This window comes from Hyperoodon ampullatus (assembly GCF_949752795.1).
Source record: "Hyperoodon ampullatus genome assembly, chromosome: 17".
NCBI classification, from domain to species: Eukaryota; Metazoa; Chordata; class Mammalia; order Artiodactyla; family Ziphiidae; genus Hyperoodon; species Hyperoodon ampullatus.
The window spans coordinates 3,942,682-3,965,830 of NC_136930.1; the positions used below are offsets into that span (position 1 = coordinate 3,942,682).

Sequence of the window (23,149 nt, forward strand, 5' to 3'; positions counted from 1 at the left end):
TTTTCAAATTATTTTCCCATTTAGGTTATTACAGAGTATTGAGCAGAGTCCCCTGTGCTGTACAGCAAGTCCTTGTTGGTTATCTGTTTTAAATACAGCCGTGTGTACATGTCAATCCCAAACTCCCAATCTATCCCTCCCCCGCCATTACCCCAGTAACATAAGTTAGTCCTCTAAGTCTGTGAGTCTGTTTCTGTTTTGTAAATAAGTTCATTTGTGTCATTTTTTTAAGATTCTGCATAGAAGTGATATTGTTACGCCACTCAAAAGTCAATTCTCGAGAGACAAGTGTTGGTAGGAAAGGAAAGGTTGCTTTATTTTGGAGGCCGGCAACACGGTGGGACTGACCAGGAAGGGTGTCTGTAGATTATCAAAGCGGAAAATCCCGTCTACACCTGTGTCTCACCTCCCTCTTCATATTACAAGGCAGTGGAATGCTTTAATGAAGACGAAAATTGCAGTGACTCCTCAAAGTGAACCTTTAAGAATAAGGGCCAACTTGGGGCCTTAAGTGATAAGCCACTAAGGTAGTCGTTTCCTGGATGTGCTTGCATATATATATGGCTGTTTGCAGAAGAGAAAAAACAGCCCTGGTGTTTGAAGGATTAGTTATCACTCCAGTCTTTCTTTTTCTCTGTGTTTCCGTTCTAGGTATTTCCACACGATATACTTAGGTATTCGAAGTCGACAAAGCGGAGAGAATGACCGGTGGAGGTTTTACTGGAAGATGGTCTACGAGTACGCAGACGTGAGCATGCTGCATCTACTCGCCACCTTCCTGGAGAGCGCTCCCCAGCTGGTGCTGCAGCTCTGCATCATCGTACAGACTCACAGCCTGCAGGCCCTCCAAGGTAAGGGCTTGCAATTCACTCTCTGCATTTGGGGAAAGGTGGTCGGCTCCTTTTCTCACGACCTGAGGACCGTTCCAGTACCCTTTGACGCAGGTCACGGTGCTCTATATTATTGTTGGCCTCTTGACACCTGTATTTGTGAATGATGCCTGTTTTCTTCTTCGCCATCACTTCTCATGGGTAATTTACAGAAAGACGTTTTTGCCCTCAAGCTGCCCTCCGCGTAGGAAAAAAAATCCTTATGATTTTACACTTGCTCAATATGAGAACAGAATCCACTGAAGCTTTCTGGCTTGTACGATAACTTCCAAAAATTTAAGAAAAGACCTATAGCCCTCTCTAATGTTGTGTGTATATTAACTATTACATATATTATATACATTTTATGTATCAATTTATATATATAATACATATTTGAATATTAGGGTAATCGCCACCATTTCTTTTTGATATTAGAACACAAAAGGGGAGAGATTAAAGGAAATGATAAAGATGACCTTAATATTTTAAAAAAGAAGGTCATATGGGAAAATGTCAGTATTTAATAATGTATTGTTTATGTAGTACTAAGTTTTATAAAATGAATATTACAGTCAGATTAATATTTTGGGGTTTCGCCATCTTGTTTGATCATCTCATCAGTAAGACGATTCCATTGATAACAGATCCGCCCTGACGTTTCCTTAGGGCCTGCTGCTGAAGTCTTTACTAGAAGCAGATTAGACAGACCAGTGGGTAGACAGGTGACTACATGGGTGGGGGAGGTTGGATAGGTAACATTTTCTGCATAGCTTCCTGGTAATTTGTCAATCCTGTAACGAAATAGATGTTGTTAAATAGGTAACGTTATGTAATGTGCTCGTTTTGTTTCAGTCTCAGCAGAGCCTTGCTGTGACTTGCTGTATGTACTGGGCCATCCTCTAATCTGATCTGGTTGGTCTGGGGAATCTCTCCAAGGTCCTTATAACTTTTTATAGCAAGGAGCACATAAGTCTGGGCTGGGTACTTTACTAATGGAGTGAGAGGGAGGCATATTACAGGAAAAGAGAGATGGAGTGTTTGCTGGTAGCCAGTGGCTCACTGGTTTATGAATTCCTGACCCAACCCTGGTTCCACACGAGAATAGCTTCAGTCCAAGAAGTTTGAGAAAGGAGTTAAAGAGGTCCATGGGGTGGGAGTCTCCCATGCTAGTAAGCAAAATGGAAGAAAGAGAAAATGGGTGTTAGCACAGAAGCAGAGGAGAAAAGCCTGGGGGAGGCGAGCTTTATCCACCTCCCCCATGTGAATTATCCATGGATAATTCTTTAGACGTGAGACACCACACGCTGCAGAGGGGGGCTCCAGCTTTGCTTATCTCACTTCCTCGCTGTGAGACCTGGTACAAGTCACTTAACCTCTCTGGGTCCCAGTTTCTCAAACTAAACTAGATGATCTCCAAACGCCTTGACAGTGCTATTCTACCACTGCATCTGTGAATGCTCAGTAAACTTACGGGGCCAGGCATATGCATCAGGAGGTGGTCTGTATGTGAGGATACAAATTCAAAGTCAACATCAAACTGAATCTCTGTCAGATTCTCATCTCCAGAAGAACTTGGCACCCCCTTGGTATAGTTACACACCTGAGAACTCTCTGGAAGAGAAAACCCCAGGCACAAGTGAAGAGTGTGGCAAGCCACCTTCCTGTGTGGCCCAAGATTCCTGAGGGTCTCTGCTAGTTTCCTAAAAGATCTGTAACATCACAGAGAAGTTTTTATCCTAAAGATGATAAAGATGGAGAAGGAAAGGAGAGGGAGGGTGTGAGAAAATGAGATCACCTTTTCCGTTTGAGAGCTTTACGTAAAGTTTTATAGAAAAAGAAAAACATACAGAAAAGACAATTCTTTGCCTTTATCAGATTATTCATCCTAAACATAAGAATCAAAATATGTGTTTTTTGGAGTTGTGGCTCTTCCCGGATGCCTGGTGTCCCCAGCTTAGTGACTAAGCTCACTGTTGCATCAGGTTTGCTACAGACTTTAGGAGCGGGACCTCATCCTTGGCCAAGGCGAGCCTTGCTGTCAAAATCAGAGAGCCATGGGGAAAATATGTCCTGTGTCACTCCCAAGGTGGTCAAAAGATAGTTGGATGCAAAGATCACTAGGATTAACACAAGTCACTGAGCACAGGATGAGGAATAAGGCCACTGAGCTGATCTTATGGTTGCCACTGTTTAAGCAGGGAGATGAGCAGAAAGTTGTGTTAAAAGACCAGAGAGGAACTACCTGACAGCAAACAACCACCACAAAACCTCCAGCAAACGAAGACCAGCTCAGGCAATGCCATCTCAATCCTCCTGCATTTTGAGGAGAAACTTATCTGCAGAGAGAGCTTCTAAATTCAACCCTCTGCTGACAGAGGACCCCCCTTACAAATGAACCAGCTTATAAATTAAACTGATGTGAATTGTAAGAACTGAGCCTTTCCTCTCTAGGAAAAGAAAAATGAATGTGATAGAACCGAGTCTGACCTATATTTTCACATATCTTTATGGTAAAAGATTCTTAAGATTTATATGTAAAAGCACAACTTTCTGCAATGAATGCACATAATCAATGGCATGAAAGCTGTGAGGTATTTGCAAATAGCTCTGAATTTAAATCTTCAAAATATTTTTATTTAGCAGGTAAGAGTGGTCCTAAATCTGCAAGTTATTTCCATAAATGACTGTGTCTAAAATTATTATTTTTAGGACAGAAAGAAAAATGCTTTTTAAATCCAATTTCAACCATCTACTGCTCTCTGATGGACACTCTTTTAAAACCAATTAAAAAATCGAACAAGAAGAGTACAACATTTAAAACCGATGCTGAAAAACTGTATTCCCCTTGTGGAAGTTGGTGTGGCCCTAAAACCCTGTGGGCTGTGAAAACCCTTTCTCAGGCTCCTTACTTATTGAATAATTAAGTCAGAGGGGCCTCGCTGTACTGGAGGCCAGCAGGCTCGGTGGAGAGCTAAGTAAAGCATAATTGTTTCTCAGTTCGTCCTGTCCCAGGAAGGAGAATTCAGCTCCTGTTCTGAGACCAGGAATCAGGGCCGAGCAGAAACTTGAACCTGAATATCCAGTTCCTTCCACTCCACACTGCCATCCTTGACAGAATCGTTGCTCTTCACTGAATCTGGCATTTTCCCTGGAACATCTGCCTCTGGAGAGCCAGAAATACTCAGGGAGTCTCAACTGTACCCGCACAACTAAGACAGCACATGGACCATAAGACGGTATAGCAGCCTGTGCTTAGAACTTCCAGTTTACACGGCATTATGTTTCCAGTCCAATCCCATATCCCCACCTGGAGAGAGAGGGCGAGAGAGCAAGGCATGCAGGAAGGACAGAGGAGGGACAGAGAGATGTAGAAGGACTGTGTGTGATAAGCAGAGATGGGCAAAGCACTCCTGTTGGTCCTCCGTGCAGCGGATGCAGCCCTCTGTGTTAGAGATGTCAGATGCGGTCCAAGGCCTGTCAGTCCTATTTTCAAGCAACATCTCAAACCCATCCAGGACGTTTGATTCTATCTCTTACAGATGGTGCAAGCAAAGGTACAAGGTTAACTACCTTCTACAGATCAAAGTTACCCCTCCTTATAAAAGGCCTGGCTGGGCCAGAGGCTCTCTGAAGTCACTTTTAGCTTTGTGATGCTCTGAGCACTCGGCTTTGGTTGTGTAGACCAGCTGGCAGAGAGGATACTGATTCGTGCAGGTACAGGTGTCCACAGGCCCTGCCTAGCCGGCAGCGTTGCTCAGAGCCACGCCATGGGGTGGAAGCCCGTGGGGGTGGAAGCTCCTCGGAGCGGCCCGGGATGCCGTGCGGGGTCACCGTGCACACACCGTGGAAACTTCTCAGCCAGAACGTGTGCACCACGGCCCAGGCTGCAAGCAGCACCGTCACCTGGCTCTGATGGCCAGGTGTGCATGCCCGCACCACAGAGCCTTCGTGTAGGAGCAGCACTTCCTGGAAGGAACCATCTAAAACAGAATAAATCAGGCCCTCACCAGATGCAAGTGGGTGCCTACCTAGCAGCACAATTGCTCCCACTTTTTCCAGATGGCTTTAGTTCTTCATTTCCAATTTCCACCTTTACTTGCCATTGTTGGAAAATCTCTTTTACACTCCCTGTGTATTTAAACTGTGATGCACAGAGTGAGTTAGGAACAAATGCTTTCCCACAGGCCGTGTGCCCAGGAAAGCTTTGCTGAGCAGGAAGAGACACCTACATCTACCTCAATTCCGATTTCTTCGTATCCAAAACCCCCATGGTTGCCCATTTTGCCTACAGTTTATCCTGAATACTTCATGAGCGGAAGAAAGCAAAGGGGGCTGGAAGAAATTTCTAATTATTCTTTTCCTGTCTTGCATCCCACGAAACTACAGGGAAGTCAAAGGTTAAGGGGCTCTCCTTAAACAAACACCATCCCCAGCCAACCACGGTAGGAGACACCTTGAGTGTGACAACTGTCTCCTTTGTCACATCCTGATGAGGACTTTTAAGACCTAAACCACTGGATTTCCAGTTGCTCCATTTTATGGTAAAGCAGGTGGAGCCACGCCCGGCTACCTTTCCGAGGCTGAGGTTAGAGAAGGGACCCATCAACCCCCAGGCCCAAGTCCTCTGTGCCGAGTTCCTGTCTCTGCACCCGGCTCCACCCGTGGATTTCTGCAGGGGAGGGAAAATGCCGGGGAGAGTGTCAGCCTGTGAGTGGGACTGTGTCCTGTCCCTTTGGATCTGTCTGTTTTTCCGTCGCTATTTTCGTTAAGTTCATTAACCCATTTATCGAATGTCTATTGTGTGCATGATGGTGTGTGAAGGACTGTAAAATTGGTCCTAAAAAAATTCACTTTTTATTAAAAGCTTGTAATGTGACATTATAAAGAACGTGACAAAACATATTTAGAAAGGCCTAACTCATCTGGGTGTATTGCAGAAGAGCTGTTCCATCTTCTAGATGGGATGAGAGAAAACGAGAGCAGGTCTAGGTCCCCATCCCCCATAGAGGGACCACACAGCCCCTGCTTGAGCCCGTTCTTCACGAGGGGGCAGTTCACGCTGCATCACAGACACGACATGGAAGACACGGTCATGGGCGTCTAGCCCGTCACCGCCTGACGCGTGGGTCTCTGATCCATACCACCCCCGCTCACCAATGCCAAACTGGGGCTCCACCATCCCACAAGGAAGGTTGCTCGTTTTCCCAAAACGGATGCGGCCAAAGCTCACCTCTCCAGCGCCGGGCAGGCAGTTCTCCATTCCCTCTGCAGAAGGTTCTTCCTGAGGCCATTCGTGCGTTGAACGTTTACGCCAACCGGGCGGCTTTGGGTCCGCAGGCCCCGTTGTCTCCTCAAGTTGAGCTGAACGCTTCGCAAGGGCTGGTCTGGTTTTCTGAAGCTGCTTATCTCAAGGTTCTTGTTCTGGTAGTCATTTCGCTTAATTGGCATTTAAACTGATGAAATACGAGTGTGAAAAGGGACTTGTTTCCATGAAATCTATACTGGTAGCTTTGGAAAGCATAGCTCAGAAGGCAGTGTGTTTCCAATCACGTAGCGTCGGGACCCCTCTCCTGCCGCCTGGTGTCTGGTCCGAGAATGCTGAGGGTCGGAGGGCTGCACCTGCCCCTTGGCTCTTCCTTGCACAGCCCTTGCCAAGAGCTTAGGCACATACTTTAATGTCCTCCCACCACTCTGGGACTTTGGCTGTTTCATCTCCAATCATCAGCTGCTGTGTCTTGCTTTTTGTGTGTCCATTAGAATATCATCCCCAACCAGGAAAACAAAACAGGTTAGGTATCTCAGAAAGAAGGGATTTAAATCAGGGAATCTACTCTACAGGAAGATAAGTGGACAAAAAGAGGATGCTTGTACAAGTCCAAGATTCTTCATTAAAGGAAGCAGCTCCCAGCCCGGGGGCCAGAAGAATCAGGAACATGTGCACAGGTCTCTGGGGAGGGGCCCAACCTGGCAAATGCTGGGTGACCAGAGGGGCCAGTCTAGCCGCTGAAGAGGCTACCAGGCAGGGATGGAGCGACGCTCACAGAAATCATCTTACTGCTGAGGGCCCCGTCCCAGCTGCTGCTCCCCGCGCTGCAGTGAGGCTGCGTCTGGTGGGCCCAAAAGAGCCGAGGGCTGGTGGCTGGAGAAGTCCAAGACTAACTGGATGCTGATCTGAGCAGGAAGCCAGAAAACTGTCTCCTTTCCTCGCCTCCCACTTTCTAAGCTCCGGCCACTGCCACCTCTGGGAAGAACCTAGCGGGAAACTGCAGTCAAGGAGCTGGGGACCCCGCCTGCCAGGTAACTGGCACATGTGCCCCACCCTGCTGGTCTCCTTTTGCCTGCTTCCACCTAAGAGATTTGATCATCAAGCTAGTTAAAGCTGTTTCTGAGTGAAAGCCTGAAAGACTATCGTATGAGACAAACGCATGCATTTTATACCATGGAGACTGTGTCATATTAAATATATCCAAGCAGCCGAGTTTGGCAACTGATACATCTCTCTGAAACGTCTGACCACAGATCTCAAATGGTCACTCAGCACTGTTGTGCATCCGACACTGTTTCTCCTTGAAATTCACTCTCCTGCTACAAAACTGACTGTTTCCTTCCTTCTTCTGCATTCTCACACTTCCAGCCATCTGCCTCCATCGCTTCAAACCACTGCTTTCACTTCCTATGTCAGTGAGAAAACCGAAGCAGTGAAATAAGAACGGCTTTATTTTCCCACCGCTAACCCCACCTCCTCCTGCACCCATCACCTGGCTGCCCTCCATTTACTATGGGTAAGCTGTGCCTGGTCTCATCTCCTGACCCCTCTTCTTCTGCACTGGACCCCGTGCCCTCTCACCTATGTAAGCATCCTGTTCATGAAATTACCCTCTCTCTCCCCTGCATTATCAGTTTCTCCTTTCTACTGGATCATCGCCATCACACATAAACAAGCACACCGTGATAACTCTCATCTTTATTTTTTTTTAAATTGTCCCATATCACCTACCACCATATTGCCATAATTAATTATATTTTAATGCTTATCGAGTTCTTTCATGTTTCGTATATATTACATTAAAATAGAATTAAAATACGGATACTATTTTGTGACCTCCTCTTTTTTGGCAATACATCATGAATATATGTCCATGACGATGTATGTAACTCGACATCATTTCTAACTACTGCGTGATTTACTAGCACATGGATTATCTTTTTCTTTTCCACTAATTCCCTGTTTTTGAAATGATAAGTGATCATCTATAGTCACCATAATCAATAATCCTATGATAATCCTATTATAAACACATTAAGAAAATCTTTGCAGCCTTAGTTAAATATCTAAAGTGAAATTCGTGGATTTGAGGACAAGCTTGCGGGCTTGAAGGCTTTTGATACTTAATGTCAAACTGGCAATTTTAAAGTACATTTCTTGAGAGCTCTGCAATGTCTCAACTTTCTGATCCAAATGCACAGGAAGTCAGTGAGGGCAATAAATGTGACAAGGACTGGGAATGGGATAAATCTTTTGAGATTTGGAAAAGAGCTCTTAATGGTGCCCATTGGAATAGGAAGGGCTTAATTCCAAGAAGTGTCCTAGTTTCTTCCCTTGTTACTTCATTGTACCCACCATATAAGCTTTATTAAATCTATTCTATTAAGCAGCAGCTCATTATTGATGAAACAAAATTTTAAGAACAGCTTCATCAAAGACTTTTAATTTGAACCAAAATTGTTAGGAAAGTAGGCATAGGTTCCTCAAAACACATAACAAAAATCTGACCCAAGAAAACTTTTAAAGAGCACAAAAATTATAAAACAGCAGCCTTTACACTGGACAGTTGTGATTTCTTTTGGCTTTATGGATATGTTAAATGTATTCAATAGTATTTAGTGTGAAAGCCCACTGGGTATTAAAAGAAGACAGCACGTCCTCCCTCCCAGGTGCTGACAAATTCCATAGAGGCTGATGCGGATGATGATGTCACAGCAAAGGCTGACACGCATTACTTCCTGGCTGCATGGACCCTCTGCTCTGGGCCCATTATAAGCAGTTGGTGGATATTTGTTGAATAAAAGGAAGAATGAATGTCTGCTGGGTGACAAAGCCCTAGGCTAGGTGTACTTGATAAAAAACCAAGTGGCATAGCCCCTGCTCTCAAAGAATTCAACCTAATGGAAAAGAAAGACCAAAAAATTGTTATTATTCAATGTGCTCTATACTGTTGGTGGCCATGTTAAGGCCCTTTGGTGACATAAAATGATCTCTTATAGAAAATGATACAGATCACAATAGCCAAAACATGGAAACAACCTAAATGTCCATCAACAGATGAATGGATAAAGAAGGTGTGGTATACAATGGAATACTACTCAGCCATAAAAAAGAATGAAATAATGCCATTTGTAGCAACATGGATGCAACTAGAGATTATCATACTAAGTGAAGTAAGTCAGAAAGAGAAAGACAAATAACCGTATGATATCACTTATTTGTGGAATCTACAATATGGCACAAATGAACCTATCTACAAAACAGAAACAGTCTCATAGACATAGAGAACAGACTTGGGTTGCCAAGGGGGAGCGGGGAGGGAGAAGGTTGGCCTGTGAGTTTGGGGTTGGTAGATGCAAAGGATTACATTTAGAATGGATAAACACCAAGGTCCTACCGTAGAGCACAGGGAACTATATCCAATCTCCTGTGATAAACCATAATGGAAAAGAATATAAAAAAATAATGTATGTATGTGTATAACTGAGTCACTTTGCTGTACAGCAGAGATTGTTGCAACATTGTAAATCAACTATACTTCAGTAAAAATAAAAGAGAAAGAAAGAAAATGATACACAGAAAGTAGAAATGTGGTGCCGTCTGTGACGTCAGGGAATGTTGGAAGAATCAGGGAAGTTTTCATGAAAAGAGCAGCCTTTGAGCTGGGTCACAACTGAAGCCTAACATTTTGTCAGGTTCAGTAAAGAAAAGATAGCAACGTGAACAAAACCAGAAGAGGGAGGCCAGTGGTTTTGTCTACACCTGTCTGTTCAGCGATGCTGGTGGATAACAGTCCCCTCAAAGCAATGGGATTGTTGGTGTTACTTGTGGCACATGATTAGATTTGTTCCTCGTATTTGAAAAATATTTCTAGTAGCAGGGCAAATCCTACATATATACTTAAAAAAAATACACGTATTTTTCTGTACGTCTTATTTTTCAGCCTGTTTCTGCATCGTTAGTATTTGGCGGTTATCAATCAATCAATCAATAAAATAGTAAACTGCCAGTCTGCTTAATCAATACATATATGGAGTTGAATTTTGAAGACTCATCATCATCAACATCTTCGTAAGGAGAGGCTCACACACCCGACAGGGCATGTTGGCCGCACTGCTCCCCTCTATTGAAAAGTATTGACAGAATAAACGATGAGGGTCATGAAGGTAATGATATTATTGATCCCCTTATTTCACATTCCATAGCCTCTGAGTCATGGTACCACTCCAATTTATACTTAGAAGAACAGAGAGAAGCTTCATTTGCTGATCGTTGATTCAAGTGCTTGAAATCAACTCTGTATGGTAGCAGCCCCCAGCACAGCTGTGAATAGTTTTGAATTTGAATCATTTTGAACATAATATGAAATAAGGGCGTGACTATTTTTAGGTCCTACTTAATTATCTCCAATAATCAAGCACAAATCTTGGTATTTTTCCACTCAGTATTCCTTCTCTCTCCCTCTCCTTCTCGGTGAGATGTGAGTGAGCATGGGTGCGTGCTTGTTCAGGCACTGGGTGATAGACTGGGTGGGGTGAGGGTAGCTGGTGAACAGATGCGAATAATTGCACACGCCTGGCTTGGGAGAGCAGCAACCTGGCGGAAAGTTGCAGAGAGGTTGGTGCAACAGAGAAGCAAACAGATATAAGGGCTGTCCGCGGTGAATGATGTCCCCAAACACTCACCGTTCCTTCGCCTTTCTTGTGGCTTCCTTGTTTGCCAACCTCCAACCTCCCCAAATATTTCAGTAATTTTTCAGCACTTCGTACCTTCAAGGCATCAACTTAAAAAAAAAATGTACAACGTAGGAGTTGTGAGTTTAAGTTTTATTCAGGGTGATAAATAAATTTAGATAATTTAGCTCCGAGGAAACTCTTCCAAAGAGGTAGGAAAGGAACCAGGATGGATATGATTTTTGGCTGGGAATGCGTGTAGTCCAGCATACATCCTGGTAAAATGGTACTGCTGGTCTTGAAGAACAGATATCTCAAGTTAATGATTTCAGTGTTTTTCTATGTATAGAAGATGCAAGAATCTGGGTTCATTAAAATTCTTCCTGAGATACACATCTAACTATCTAGGGGACTGTTTTTCCAAAGCACAGAGCGTCTCATCCTGACTTAACCCTGAATCTCTCCCAGGATGCACTGTCCCTCAGCTCTGCGATGACTAATGACTGAATCCCTGTAGAGCTGGATGATGAGCAATGCTCTTTGGGCATTTTTGTTTGTTTACAAAGGAAACAGCAGCCCACTCACCTGACCTTTACCCCTAACTCAGAGCAGGTATTTACTTTGAATACTGATGTACTGTAATTGTTATTTCTAAAAACTAAAAATAACTACCGTGAATGACCCAAATCCTTGCTGAGCAGAGTCAAAATGAGGTCAACTTAATAAAAAATTCAAAAGTGGCTTAGTATGGTATTTTCCTAAATAACTTTTTTTTTTCCTAGGAAGCCACAAACACAGTTACACGATCAGGATTTTCTGACCCAATTCTGATTGGGTGGGTGAATGAGGGAAGCGTCCACAACCAATGGAATAGTTTTCACTATGGAACCTCTTCTCTATGACAAACTTGTGTCATCACAGAGCATACAGTCGAGTCTAGAAATATTTTACATTCACTGGGCAGCTTGGAGTTAAACTGAGTTTTGAAGCAGTCCTTAGACATGGAGGCTAATATTTTCTTGATGACTCAGCAGGGGTAAAAAACTGGGATCATTTCCTGTTGACTGATTTAAGAAAGGCCTTTTTTTCACCATACTGCTCCCTCATGCATGGGAGCCTATATGTATGCAATCGGGAGGGATGAGATCCCATCACACTGAGCCAGATGCAAGCAGGAGCAAAAAGGAGCAACTGATTCAGTTGGTGTGTAAGCGTTCCTTAGTATAAAACCACATGGAGATTCACTCCCCGAAGCTCACAATGAGCTTCTGATTGCGGAAGGACAGGCCTGCTGAGAGCTGCCTGTGGAAGGTTTTGTCAGCACTTTCATTGTGATTCTAAATTTCCACAGCTTTCCACTCAGCTGTAGAAAAAGTCCGGGAGTCCGTGAGGCTAAGGAGACTCCAAACCTCCAAAACTTTTAAAACATCCATAATTTTATCACTTCACACACCTGGACCATTTTATAGGGCGTGAAGTTCTCCAGTGTAGCATTGAAATGTAGCCTTTCCAGTGTGTAGGCTTCTGTGAAGGCAGGTACTACCAGATTTTCGTTAACTAAAACATTGAGTTAAAATTCAAATTAAAAAAAAGCTAAAACACATGTGCTAGTATGTAAAAAGGCAATAGATATTTTTAACGTAGACTTTTGGAATAAATGGCTGAGTAAATAAATGCATAGATTTTTAAATTCACAGATTTTTAAAACTCAATGCAGATAAGTGAAGAAGCTATTAAAGAAAACGCATTTGAAAAAAAATTCATTTTTAAAATGTTTTCTGAGCCCAGAAGAAGACATTTTTTCCAAATTTAAAGATGCTAGGGAATTTTGTGAAAGAGAGGGTACTGGATCTTCAAGAATGAGTGAAATGATTTTGAATGTAGAAATGTTTGGGAGGCAGGTTTGCTGGGCCCTGAGGAGGAAGTCAGAGCATGAGGTGCATGCGTTGTAACACTACCAACTCCCAGAAGTAGGAGGGGAATGATTTGAACTTGATCTTGAAGCTTGAGGGTCCTGAACATCTTTGTCCATATAAGGTCCAGCAACACATCTCTCAATAATGGAATACAATGTCTTAATTAAGACCTGAAAAAAACTCAGCATTATTTATTACATTATTTACTGAACAAACATTTGTTGAGTCCCTATCCATGGCAGGCACTGATTTGAATGCTAGAAGAATGATGACCAAGACCAGTCAGTGAAGCAGAGGAAGTGAGAGAGAAGTGGGATAATCAGAAGAGCACGGTGATGTGGTAGCCAAGGCCGTTATTTCAAAAGAGATGCTCATAAGGGACCAGCCCAGATGAGAACTGAATAGTCTATTAGACTCTATTAGTCTATTAGGCAATGACGACATTGCTGTCATCAGGACCAAGCTTAGGAAAGAAGTAAAGATTGCAAATTAGAGGAGAAGAAATCATGGCAGCAAGGTAGAACTTCTAGACTACAAAAGGAAGAAGAAAATCAGTGAAGTGGCCAAGAGGACAAGTTTCAGGAAAGAGACGTAAATGTAAGACATAAACCATGTGGTGAACGGTAGGCTTGAGAAGCAGAACAAAAGCAAAATCTTTATCTAATCCAGTTCCTGCTCTCCTACCCTAGTAGTTAACAAAGGTTAGTGTGAGTTAACAAAGGTGACACTCCCAGCAGCAGGTGGAGCTGGGACCAGAGCCCAGGGTTCAGGGCTCCTCTCATGGATAAAGGACCCCAACGTGGAGACATTCCGTCATGAATGATCTTTTACATTTTCACTCACCTGTAGCTTTCAGTGTGTTCCTTAACCATGCTGAGAATTTGCTTCTCTGATTGAAAAAGAATTTCCTGATCTAAGTCGCCACGTTGTGCTAGAATCACATAAACAATGAAAAGGACCTTAACCTCCTGTGTGGCACTTGGGGATGTCAAGTGGTCCACGTGGGCCATCTTCTTCCTTCCTTCCTTCCTGTCTCACGTGGAGAAGGGGACGGGCACCCCTAGCGTGTTTCTAAATTTGCTATGAAATGAGGTTTCAAAATTCACATTTTCTTTCTCTTTTAAATGGATGTAAACCCATTTGAATTCATTTTCCCTAACCTTGGAATTAAATCCGAGCCTGCTCTCCCCCTGAGCGCTCTCTGTGGCCTAGGTCACTTCTGCCCTGCACGGCCAGTGCCCACTGCCCATGTTGTGATCTTGACTCTTAACCTCAGAGGTGTCCTAGTAGAGTTTTGAAACCTCAGGGATCTTCCAGCAAATGCCACTCAGACTTTGATCTGTCCACTGACCTATATTTTTAGCGTGAAGTACTTTCAGCCTTGACGTTTTTTGAAAGAATATACATTTATGAGCAAAACAAATGTGGATTTTCTTTATATTTTCTAAGCACATCGTCTCCACGCCATTAGACATGGAAACTAATCTTTTTTCCACAAGCTTATTAGCATTCATATTGTAAGTGTTGAGATATTTTCTACAGTCTAAGAAAGTGTAAGATTCCTATAATTGGTGGTCATATTTTCTTCATTTTTTAATAGACTTTATTTTTTAAAGCAGTTTTAGGTTCACAGCAAAATTGAGGGGAAGGCACGGAGGTTTCCCATACAGTCCCTGCCTCCACAGAGGCATGGCTTTCTCCAGTATCAACATCTCCACCAGATGGTACGTTTGTTACCAGGGATGAACCTATATTGACACATCATTATCACTCAAAATCCATAGTTTACATGGGCTTCACTCTTGGTGTTGTACACTCTGTGGGTTTGGACAAATGTATAATGACATATATCCATCATTATAATACCATACAGAGTATTTTCACTGCCCTAAAAATCCTGCATTCTCCTCTTGTTCATCCCTCCCTCCCCTCAATCCCTGGTAGCCACTGATCTTTTTACTGTCTCCATAGCTTTTCCCTTTGCAGGATGTCATATAGTTGGAATCATACAGTCTGTAGGCTTTTCAGATAGGCTTCTTTCACTTAAGTCATATGCATTTTTAAAAAACAGGTCTTTATTCAAAATCAGCTGTCCAAAATGATTTAACCTCTATGTAATAAGCAAATTTAAGGTTATACAGCAGCCTTCTTTTTCTCTGAGGTGGGTTTCTTTTCTGCGGGCTTCTTTTCAGCTGCTGGTTTCTTGGTCACTGCAGACTTTTTTCCCACCAAAAGCTTCTTCTGCTTCTTAAGGCCAACAGCCTCCTTTCCTTTCTTTCCCAGCACAGGCTCTTGCCTGGTACCCCCTTCTCATCTGATTTGGCTTCTAGTGCTGCTGCTGCCCTATCCATCCGGATTTTGTGGTACTTGGCCTGGCTAAGAATGGTGTTCCGGCGCATGGTCTTTGCATGCAGGTTTAGCTTCAGCATGATTCTCAGGCTTTTCGGTGGACTCCTCTTCGGGACTCTGATGAATCCTGTCGCGTGCTGCCCGGAGAGCTCTTGGATCTCTGGGCTTTTCAAGATTCTGCTAAGGTCTGTACTGAGCATCATGTGCATGGAGATTGTAGTTACTCTTGAGGGGAGCAGCTTTACGCCAAGTGCCATGCAGCTCCTCTAACTTGTGGAAAGCACCTTCAGTCCAAATGCAGGAACGTAGCACGTGCCCACCAGGAGCAAGTTCCAAAAGGTTTGATTTGCTCACGTTAGGCAGAGTAATTCCAGGGATGTTTCTGAAGGCCTTGATGATGCGCCCTTTACAGATGATGCAGGGTCCCCTCGCTGGATACAGTGACGGTCTCTCATTTTGCCTTTGCCAGGTCTCATTTGCTGAGAGGCGTAGACCTTTTTGATATCATTCCAGGCTTTAAGTTTCTTCAGAAGCAAAACAACCTCCTTGGTCTTCTTGTAGCCTTCATCTTTATCTTCAACCACCAAAGGAAGTTCAGGAACTTCCTCAATACAATGACCTTTAGACACGACCAGCGCTGGTAACGCCGAGGCAGCCAGTGCAGGGCAGATGGCATATCCCTTCAGTGTTGTATTCAGTCTGCGGTGCCAGTGTCGCCAGGTCTTGGTTGGTGCAAACATGCGGCCCCCAGGACACATATTTCCAGAAGCATCCTGGCCAGAGTGGTGAGTCCTGCCACCCTGAACCCTGGGAATTCGAGCCACAGCTCTGGCAGCACCCAAGACTCAGCACTGGTTTGATGACCTGCTAATTCACTGACAGCATAGGGCTGTCTGTTGTTTTTGCACAAGTTGGTGTGAACAAAGTTCACAATATCTGGTCAAATGGGAGCCTTGAACACAGCAGGCAAAGTGACATTTTTGCCAGATGACTCCCCCTTTTCGGAGTACACTGATATCAGTGGACGAGCACACGCCAGGGCCATGCTCCTCTCAACCTGCGGCTCCCACAAGAAAATAAGTCATATGCATTTAAGGTCCTTCCATGTCTCTTCATGGCTTTTGAGCTCATCTCTTTTTGTGCTGAATAATATTCCACTGTCTGGATGGACCACAGTTTATTTATCCATTCACCTACTGAAGGACATCTTGGTTGCTTCCAAGTTTTGGCAATTACGAATAAAGCTGCTGTAAACATTTGTGTGCAGGTTTTTGTGTGGACATAAATCTTTCAATTCCTTTAGGAAAATATCAACGATTATATGATAAAAGTATGCTTAGTTTTGTAAGAAACCACCAAACTGTCTTCCAGGGTGGCTGTACCATCTTGTATCCCCACCAGCAATGAATGACAATTTCTCCCCAGCATTTGATGTTATCAGTGTTTTGGATTTTGGCCATTTTAGTAGGTGTATAGTGGTGTCTCACTGCTGTTTTAGTTTGCATTTTCTTGATGACATATGATCTGGAGCATCTTTTTATATGCTTTTTTGCCATCTGTATTTCTTCTTTGGTGAGGTGTCTGTTAAGGTCTTCCACCCATTTTTTGAGTTGGGTGGGTTGTTGTATTTTTTTATTGTTGAGTTTTAAGGGTTCTTTGTATATTTTGAATAATAATCCTTTATCAGTTGTCTTTTGCAAATACTTCCTCTCAGTCTGTGGTTTGTCATTTTGTTTTCTTGATGGTGTTTTTCACAGAGCAGGAGTTTTTCATTTTAATGATTTTCAGCTTATCCATTATTTATTCTATGGATCATGCCTTTGGTGTTGCATCTAAAAAGTCATCACTATACTCAAGGTCATCTAAATTCTCTCCTATGTTATTTGCTAAGGGTTTTATAGTGTTGCATTTTGCATTTAGTGTGATCCATTTTAAGTTAAGTTTTATGAAGTTTATACGGTTTGTGTCTAGATTCCATTTTTGTTGCACGTGGATGTCTAGTTGTTCCAGGACTACTTGTTGGAAAGACTGTCTTTTCTCTGTTGACTTTGCTCCTTTGTCAAACATCAATTGACTACATTTATGTGGGCCTATTCTAGACCCTCCATTCTGTTCTATTGACCTGTTTGTCAATTTTTCACCAGTATCACACTTTTTGATTACTGGAGCTTTATAGAAAATCTTCAAGTTGGGTAGGGTCAGTCCTCCTCCTTCAGTATTACATTGGTTGTACTGGGTCTTTACCTCTCCACATGAACTTTAGAATTAGTTTATCAATATCCACAAAATTACTTGCTGGGATTTTGATTGGGATTGAATTGAATCTATTGATCAAGTGGGGAAGAACTGACATCTTGCCAATATTGGATCTTCTTTTTTTACTTCCATGAACATGACATACCTTTCCATTTATTTAGTTCTTTGATTTCTTTCATTAGAGTTTTATAGCTTTCTTCATATAGATATTGTACATATTTTGTTAGATGTATACCTTACTATTTCATTTTGGGGGGTGCTAATGCAAATGATATTTAAGGTAAAGGGCATGAGAGACTGCTTCTCAAGTTATAACACAATAGTTGAAAGTCATAATGCCTAATGACAATGACACTAGTCCCCAACCTCCACCACCACCCAGAGGATGAGAGAGAGATGCAGGCTGCCTCCTCAAGGAACAGAATGGAGAGAGAGTTCAGATTCAACAGACTTTGTTGTGATCTTGGCTCCACCACCTAATAACTTTGAGCTGCGGCTCATTTCGCTACTTGTCTGCATCTATTTCTTCATCAGAGGAGGGGGGAAAGCAATCCCTACCTCATAAGAAAGGCACCTAGAAGAATTTGCTGAGACATTGTGAAGGACAAATGCCCTGAATCAGACTCAGTATATGGCAGGTACTCAAAAACCATCCTCTTACATCACATGGGGAATAGTTAACTCTGATGTCTTGGTACAGACAATGAGAAAAAAGATCATTTATAACTAAGATATCAACCATACCACCAAGACTGTACTACCAATTCAGGGAATTAGGAATACTACATCACTGCTTCTTCCTGGAAGGAAGGAAGGAAGGAAGGAGGAAGGAAGGAAGGAAGGAAGGTAGAAAAAGTCAACAAACTGAAATATCAAAAGTCAAAGAAAAACACCAGAACTCGGTAAGTTCATTGCACGTCCATGCCCCAGTGGTGCCTCAATTCTCCACTTACTTGATGCTTGTCAGGATGTCTAATTCTTTGCTTGCACCTAGTGAATACGGGGGGTGGGGGGAAATGTGAAACAGTAATCTGATATTATCAGACCCTAGAAAGGTACTTCTGGAAACACGAATTGGATTTTCTTCAGCCTTTTTTAATTTAGTGCATTCTAGGAGAAGATCACACCTCTCCTAACACTTATAAAGACAATTTGTGAGCGAGATTGTGCACAAGTAATACCTATTGGATGCTCCAGGCAACGTGTTGCCATGGTGCCAATCAGATTTCATCTTCATCGGGGAATAGAAATTAAAACTGAGTGTAACTGTTTTTGTTGGTCCCCATAAGCAGTGTGAGGGCTTGAAAAGGGAGGAGGTCTAGTTTTGTTGCTGTTTTCTGGTTTCAAAACAATACTACATTAAAATGAGTACAGGGGCTTCCCTGGTGGCACAGTAGTTGAGAGTCTGCCTGCTAATGCAGGGAACACGGGTTCGAGTCCTGGTCTGGTAGGATACCACATGCCACGGAGCAACTGGGCCCGTGAGCCACAACTACTGAGCCTGCGCGTCTGGAGCTTGTGCTCCGCAACAAGAGAGGCCACGATAGTGAGAGGCCCGTGCACTGCGATGAAGAGTGGCCCCATCTCACCGCAACTAGAGAAAGCCCTTGCACAGAAACGAAGACCCAACACAGCCAAAAATAAACAAATAAATAAATAAAATGAGTACACTCCAATGAGTTCAGAGAGACAAAGAATCCCCCAAAGGAGCTCATTATTCCTATAAATTTACATCATCAAAGGATGCAGAGGGCTTCCCTGGTGGCGCAGTGGTTGAGAGTCTGCCTGCCGATGCAGGGGACACGGGTTCGTGCCCCGGTCCGGGAAGATCCCACATGCTGAGGAGCGGCTGGGCCCGTGAGCCATGGCCGCTGGGCCTGCGCGTCCGGAGCCTGTGCTCTGCAACGGGAGAGGCCACAGCAGTGAGAGGCCCCACGTACCACAAAAAAAAAAAAAAAAAAAGAAAAAGTTCCTCTTTAATCTCGCCTTTTAGAAAATATATAACCTCACTCATGTGTATATTATGCTTAACCCTTTAGAAAGAACCAAGAGGAGAGACATTTTACATTTTATTGTACCAACTGAAAGAATCCAAAAAAAGCTGGTAGTGAATGTGATAGAAACAGAAATGTATTCTGTGCCTTCAAATTCTGTGTGCTGCCTGTTTTTCTCTATTAATTGTTTAGCTATTTCATAGGTACAATATTTTTAAATTCTTATAAATCCATTTTATGTAATGCATATATAAAGAGACTCAAAACAGAACAGCTACTGTCTGAACTAGAATATACCCATGCTTCATGAAATATCAAGACATCGAAACACTCATCATTTTATAGGACTACGATACAGCCAATGATCACCAACATGAAGCATCCTTTCATACCAAATGTAGTAACATTCAAATGCATAGGGACCCTTCCTGGATCAGGGTGTGTATTACATCTCCACTTGTTGGGAGTGCACCGGGCCTCCTCTGACCTGTCCCAGTCAGCCTGCTCCACGCATGACCTTCACATGATGTACGGAGCCCAGCAGTCCAGCTGGGAGCGGGAGTTGCTGAGTGACGCCAACAGCCTGCCCTCCTCGGGTGAAACTGAGGGTCTGGACTCAGAGAGATGCAGGGAGCGAGAGCCCCACCCTCATGACCACACCCACCCAGAGTAGAGCTTCCATCCCCCTGAGCTGGGGGTGGGGAGGAGTAACATGAGCAGGTCCTGGCTCAGTGGAACAGTGTCTGGCTGTTCTTACAGAGATACTGCAAATGTTCTTGAACAGATGTTTCTCCATTTAATATAGTCCTTTAGGACAATTTTCAGAGATTTGGGGTGGTTTTTTTTAAAAATAATTTTCAGCAGATAAAGGGTTGTTTCACTGGAGAGAGGGTCTACCTAGCTCTTAACTCTTCCATTTAGGGAGTCAACCTTGCCTTAAATTCTTTTAAATTCTTACAAGCATGGCAATCTGAATATTTACCTTCTTTTCATGATAGGATCAGAAGGGTGTCATTTAATATTAATCAATATGTCATTTTATAAGTTTTCATACACGTGTTCAGGCATCTCAATGAGATAATTTCCTTTAAGGTCAAATGTATATATCTTATTCTTATTGGCACATTCTCAATTCTGGAATAAAAAAGAGCAATCTTTTGCTCTTAAATTTTGCATATTGTGATGCTTCCCCAGCCATGTCTACCTCATAGGACAATGGAGAATAATAGGTCCTGTTAATCCCATATCAAGCTCTAGCAACCTCAGATTGCACCCAGGAATTTAATAGCAATAATTGATTTCCACTGATGATCTCACCACTCAGATCTCTGTTGTGAGCTGAATTGTGACACCCCCAAATTCACGTTGACATCCAAACGCCTAGTCCCTGAGGCTGTGACCTTATTTAAAAATAAGAGTGTTACAGATGTAATTAGTCAAGATGACACCATTAGGGTGAGACCTAACCCAGTATTACTGGTCGACTTCTAAAAAGGGGAGATTTGGATACAGATACACAGACACACACACACGCACGCACGCACACACACACACACACGGACAACACCATGAGAGAATGGGAATTATGCTGCCACAAGCCAGGGAACCATCAGAAGCTGGGAGACCTGGGACAGATCCTTCCCTCGGACCTTCAGGGGGAGCACACCTCTGCCAACACCTTAGTCTCCAATCTCTAGCCTCTAGAACTGTGAGACAATAGATATCTGTTGCTTAAGCCACTCAGTTTGTGGTGCTTTGTTACGGAGGCCCTAGCAAACTAGTACAATCTTCCTACTGATGGAAAACGATTTCTTTATGGCTAGTATGTTACTCCAATCACCTGCAACTTACTCAGAATTTATGTAATGTTCAGAAGACCTGAGATTTTTACAAACTCGACCCTTTAAAAGAAAGAGCCATGGGGGGATGGATAATTTGGGAGATTGGGATTGACATATACACACTACAGTGCATAAAAAAGATAATAACTAAGGACCTACTGTATAGAACAGGGAACTCCACTCAATATTCTGTAATGACCTATATGGGAATAGAATCTAAAAAAGATTGGATATATGTATATGTATAACAGATTCACTTTTCTGTACACTGGAAACTAACACAACATTGTAAATCAACGATACTCCAATAAAAATTAATTTAAAAATAAATAAACAAAATAAAATTTGACATGCAAAAAAATAAATAAGACAAAATAAAATAAAGAGCCATGTAAGATGAAGACTACATAGTGGCTAATGAATACTGTCAGTCTCCTGGAATCCAATAGAAAATGTATTGGACGAAGTGCCTTTAACATGAAATTTCCAAGGGAAAATGGAATAAATCAACTGGCAAGTAGTAAAGAAAGAACATGAATACACTATTCAAGTGAGAAACTTAAAATCAGTGCTAGATTTTATCTCCTGCAGCGTCAACCCCAGGGTTTCACAATCTTTTTCTCATTTAACACATATGTATCGAGTGCCTCTCGTTTGCTAGGCTCTCGTTTGCTAGGCTCTTTTTGTCCCAGTGCTTATTATTTAGTACCTGGTGAAACAAAGTGAAGCTGTAAGCCTGTCTTCAAGTCCCTGGCAGCCCACTCTCGTCTTGCAGAGTTCCTGCACCTCCTATGGAAACAAATCCATGTGCTTAGGTTGCTAGAACCTGCTAGAACCCATACATGTAATATTTCTCTTTCTCTCCGTCTTCCCAAGGCTCATGGTCAAAGTCCCTGCCAGGGGCTGGTTTCTGCACTCTAACAGTTATGTGCAAGCTGTACCGGGACCTCTTCAGTAACCCCTGAACCCAGGGGAAAATGCTAAGGGAAAGAACTAAATTCTGACAAATGGAAACTGGCCTGTGGTTGTCTCAATTTCCAGTAAGGTTGCCCATAGGTAGGTCAGGAGGTAAATTTAATGACTCCTTTGTGAGCATGTGGGGGCTTCTGGCTGAAGTATACTTAAAAACAAGAAGAAAAATCTAAACAAAAAAAAATCTTTCTTCCTCTAGTTAACTTCTTGCCTTTGTGCTTCTAGTGATGTTTTTGTGAATCACACTAAAACACTGAGGAAGTTAGGTTAATGGTATCATGTGTCCATTTCAATGTAAAGTTTATGATTAGCTATATAAGACTTAATAATAAATATAATTTTTACATCAAAAAGAAATTAGTCTTCATCCTGTATCATTTGCTGTCACGTTAGAGAATTCTGAAAAGGCTTTTTCACAAAGTAAGCACTGCATTTTTGTTCCACCCACATACATTATAGTTTGCATCAAATGATTATTTTCCTCAACGTATAGGAGATCCTGATGTTGTAAAACAGTCTTTGGAACTTTCTCCTTCTGTCTGCATAAGCTTAGACTGTGGGGATGGAGAGGAGACTCCTGTTTCACTAAAGCTCCGTGCTCTGCACACAAGTTATTATTTGAATCACTTTCCCACTTATTGATTTTCAAAACATCGTTTTGCTTTCTCCTGCTGGTCTTCTCCATACACCAGCTTCTGGCCCTAAGCCACCTGGAGCTGGCTGCTCCCCCAGGGCCACAGTGGTGACCTTGACAATGAGTTGGCTCCTTGTGTATTGCCAGGTGCACTGAGAGATTTAATTATCTGAGGGAGCCCCCCCAATAGATTATAGAAAAAACTTGGAAGTCCTTCTCATGTTTTTCCTTTCCTGCTACCAAATTTTTAAATCTAAAAATACATTTGAGTTCCCAAATTGGCAGGTTACATGGTGAGTTTGATTAAGTGCTTTACTCTAAAACACCGCAAAAGTTTGACAACGTTCTCTGTGGGCCTATGAATCATGCAAAAATG

The 23,149-nt window shown here is 42.8% G+C and overlaps 1 protein-coding gene and 1 pseudogene across 2 annotated transcripts in view; one reads left to right on the top strand and one right to left on the bottom strand.

The window, feature by feature from the left end:
* The window catches only part of XKR4 (XK related 4), a gene marked incomplete at both ends in the record, with an annotated part of 321,432 nt that overhangs the window by 195,381 nt on the left and 102,902 nt on the right, over positions 1–23,149 (top strand). The window contains one exon of the mRNA XM_079722464.1: positions 652–851. Coding sequence (XP_079578590.1) covers positions 652–851 — 200 coding nt within the window. The remainder of the gene's footprint in view (positions 1–651; positions 852–23,149) is intronic.
* On the bottom strand, positions 14,861–16,121 carry LOC307065464 (large ribosomal subunit protein uL4-like; annotated as a pseudogene). Its single transcript has one exon. The product of its transcript is annotated as a large ribosomal subunit protein uL4-like (transcript).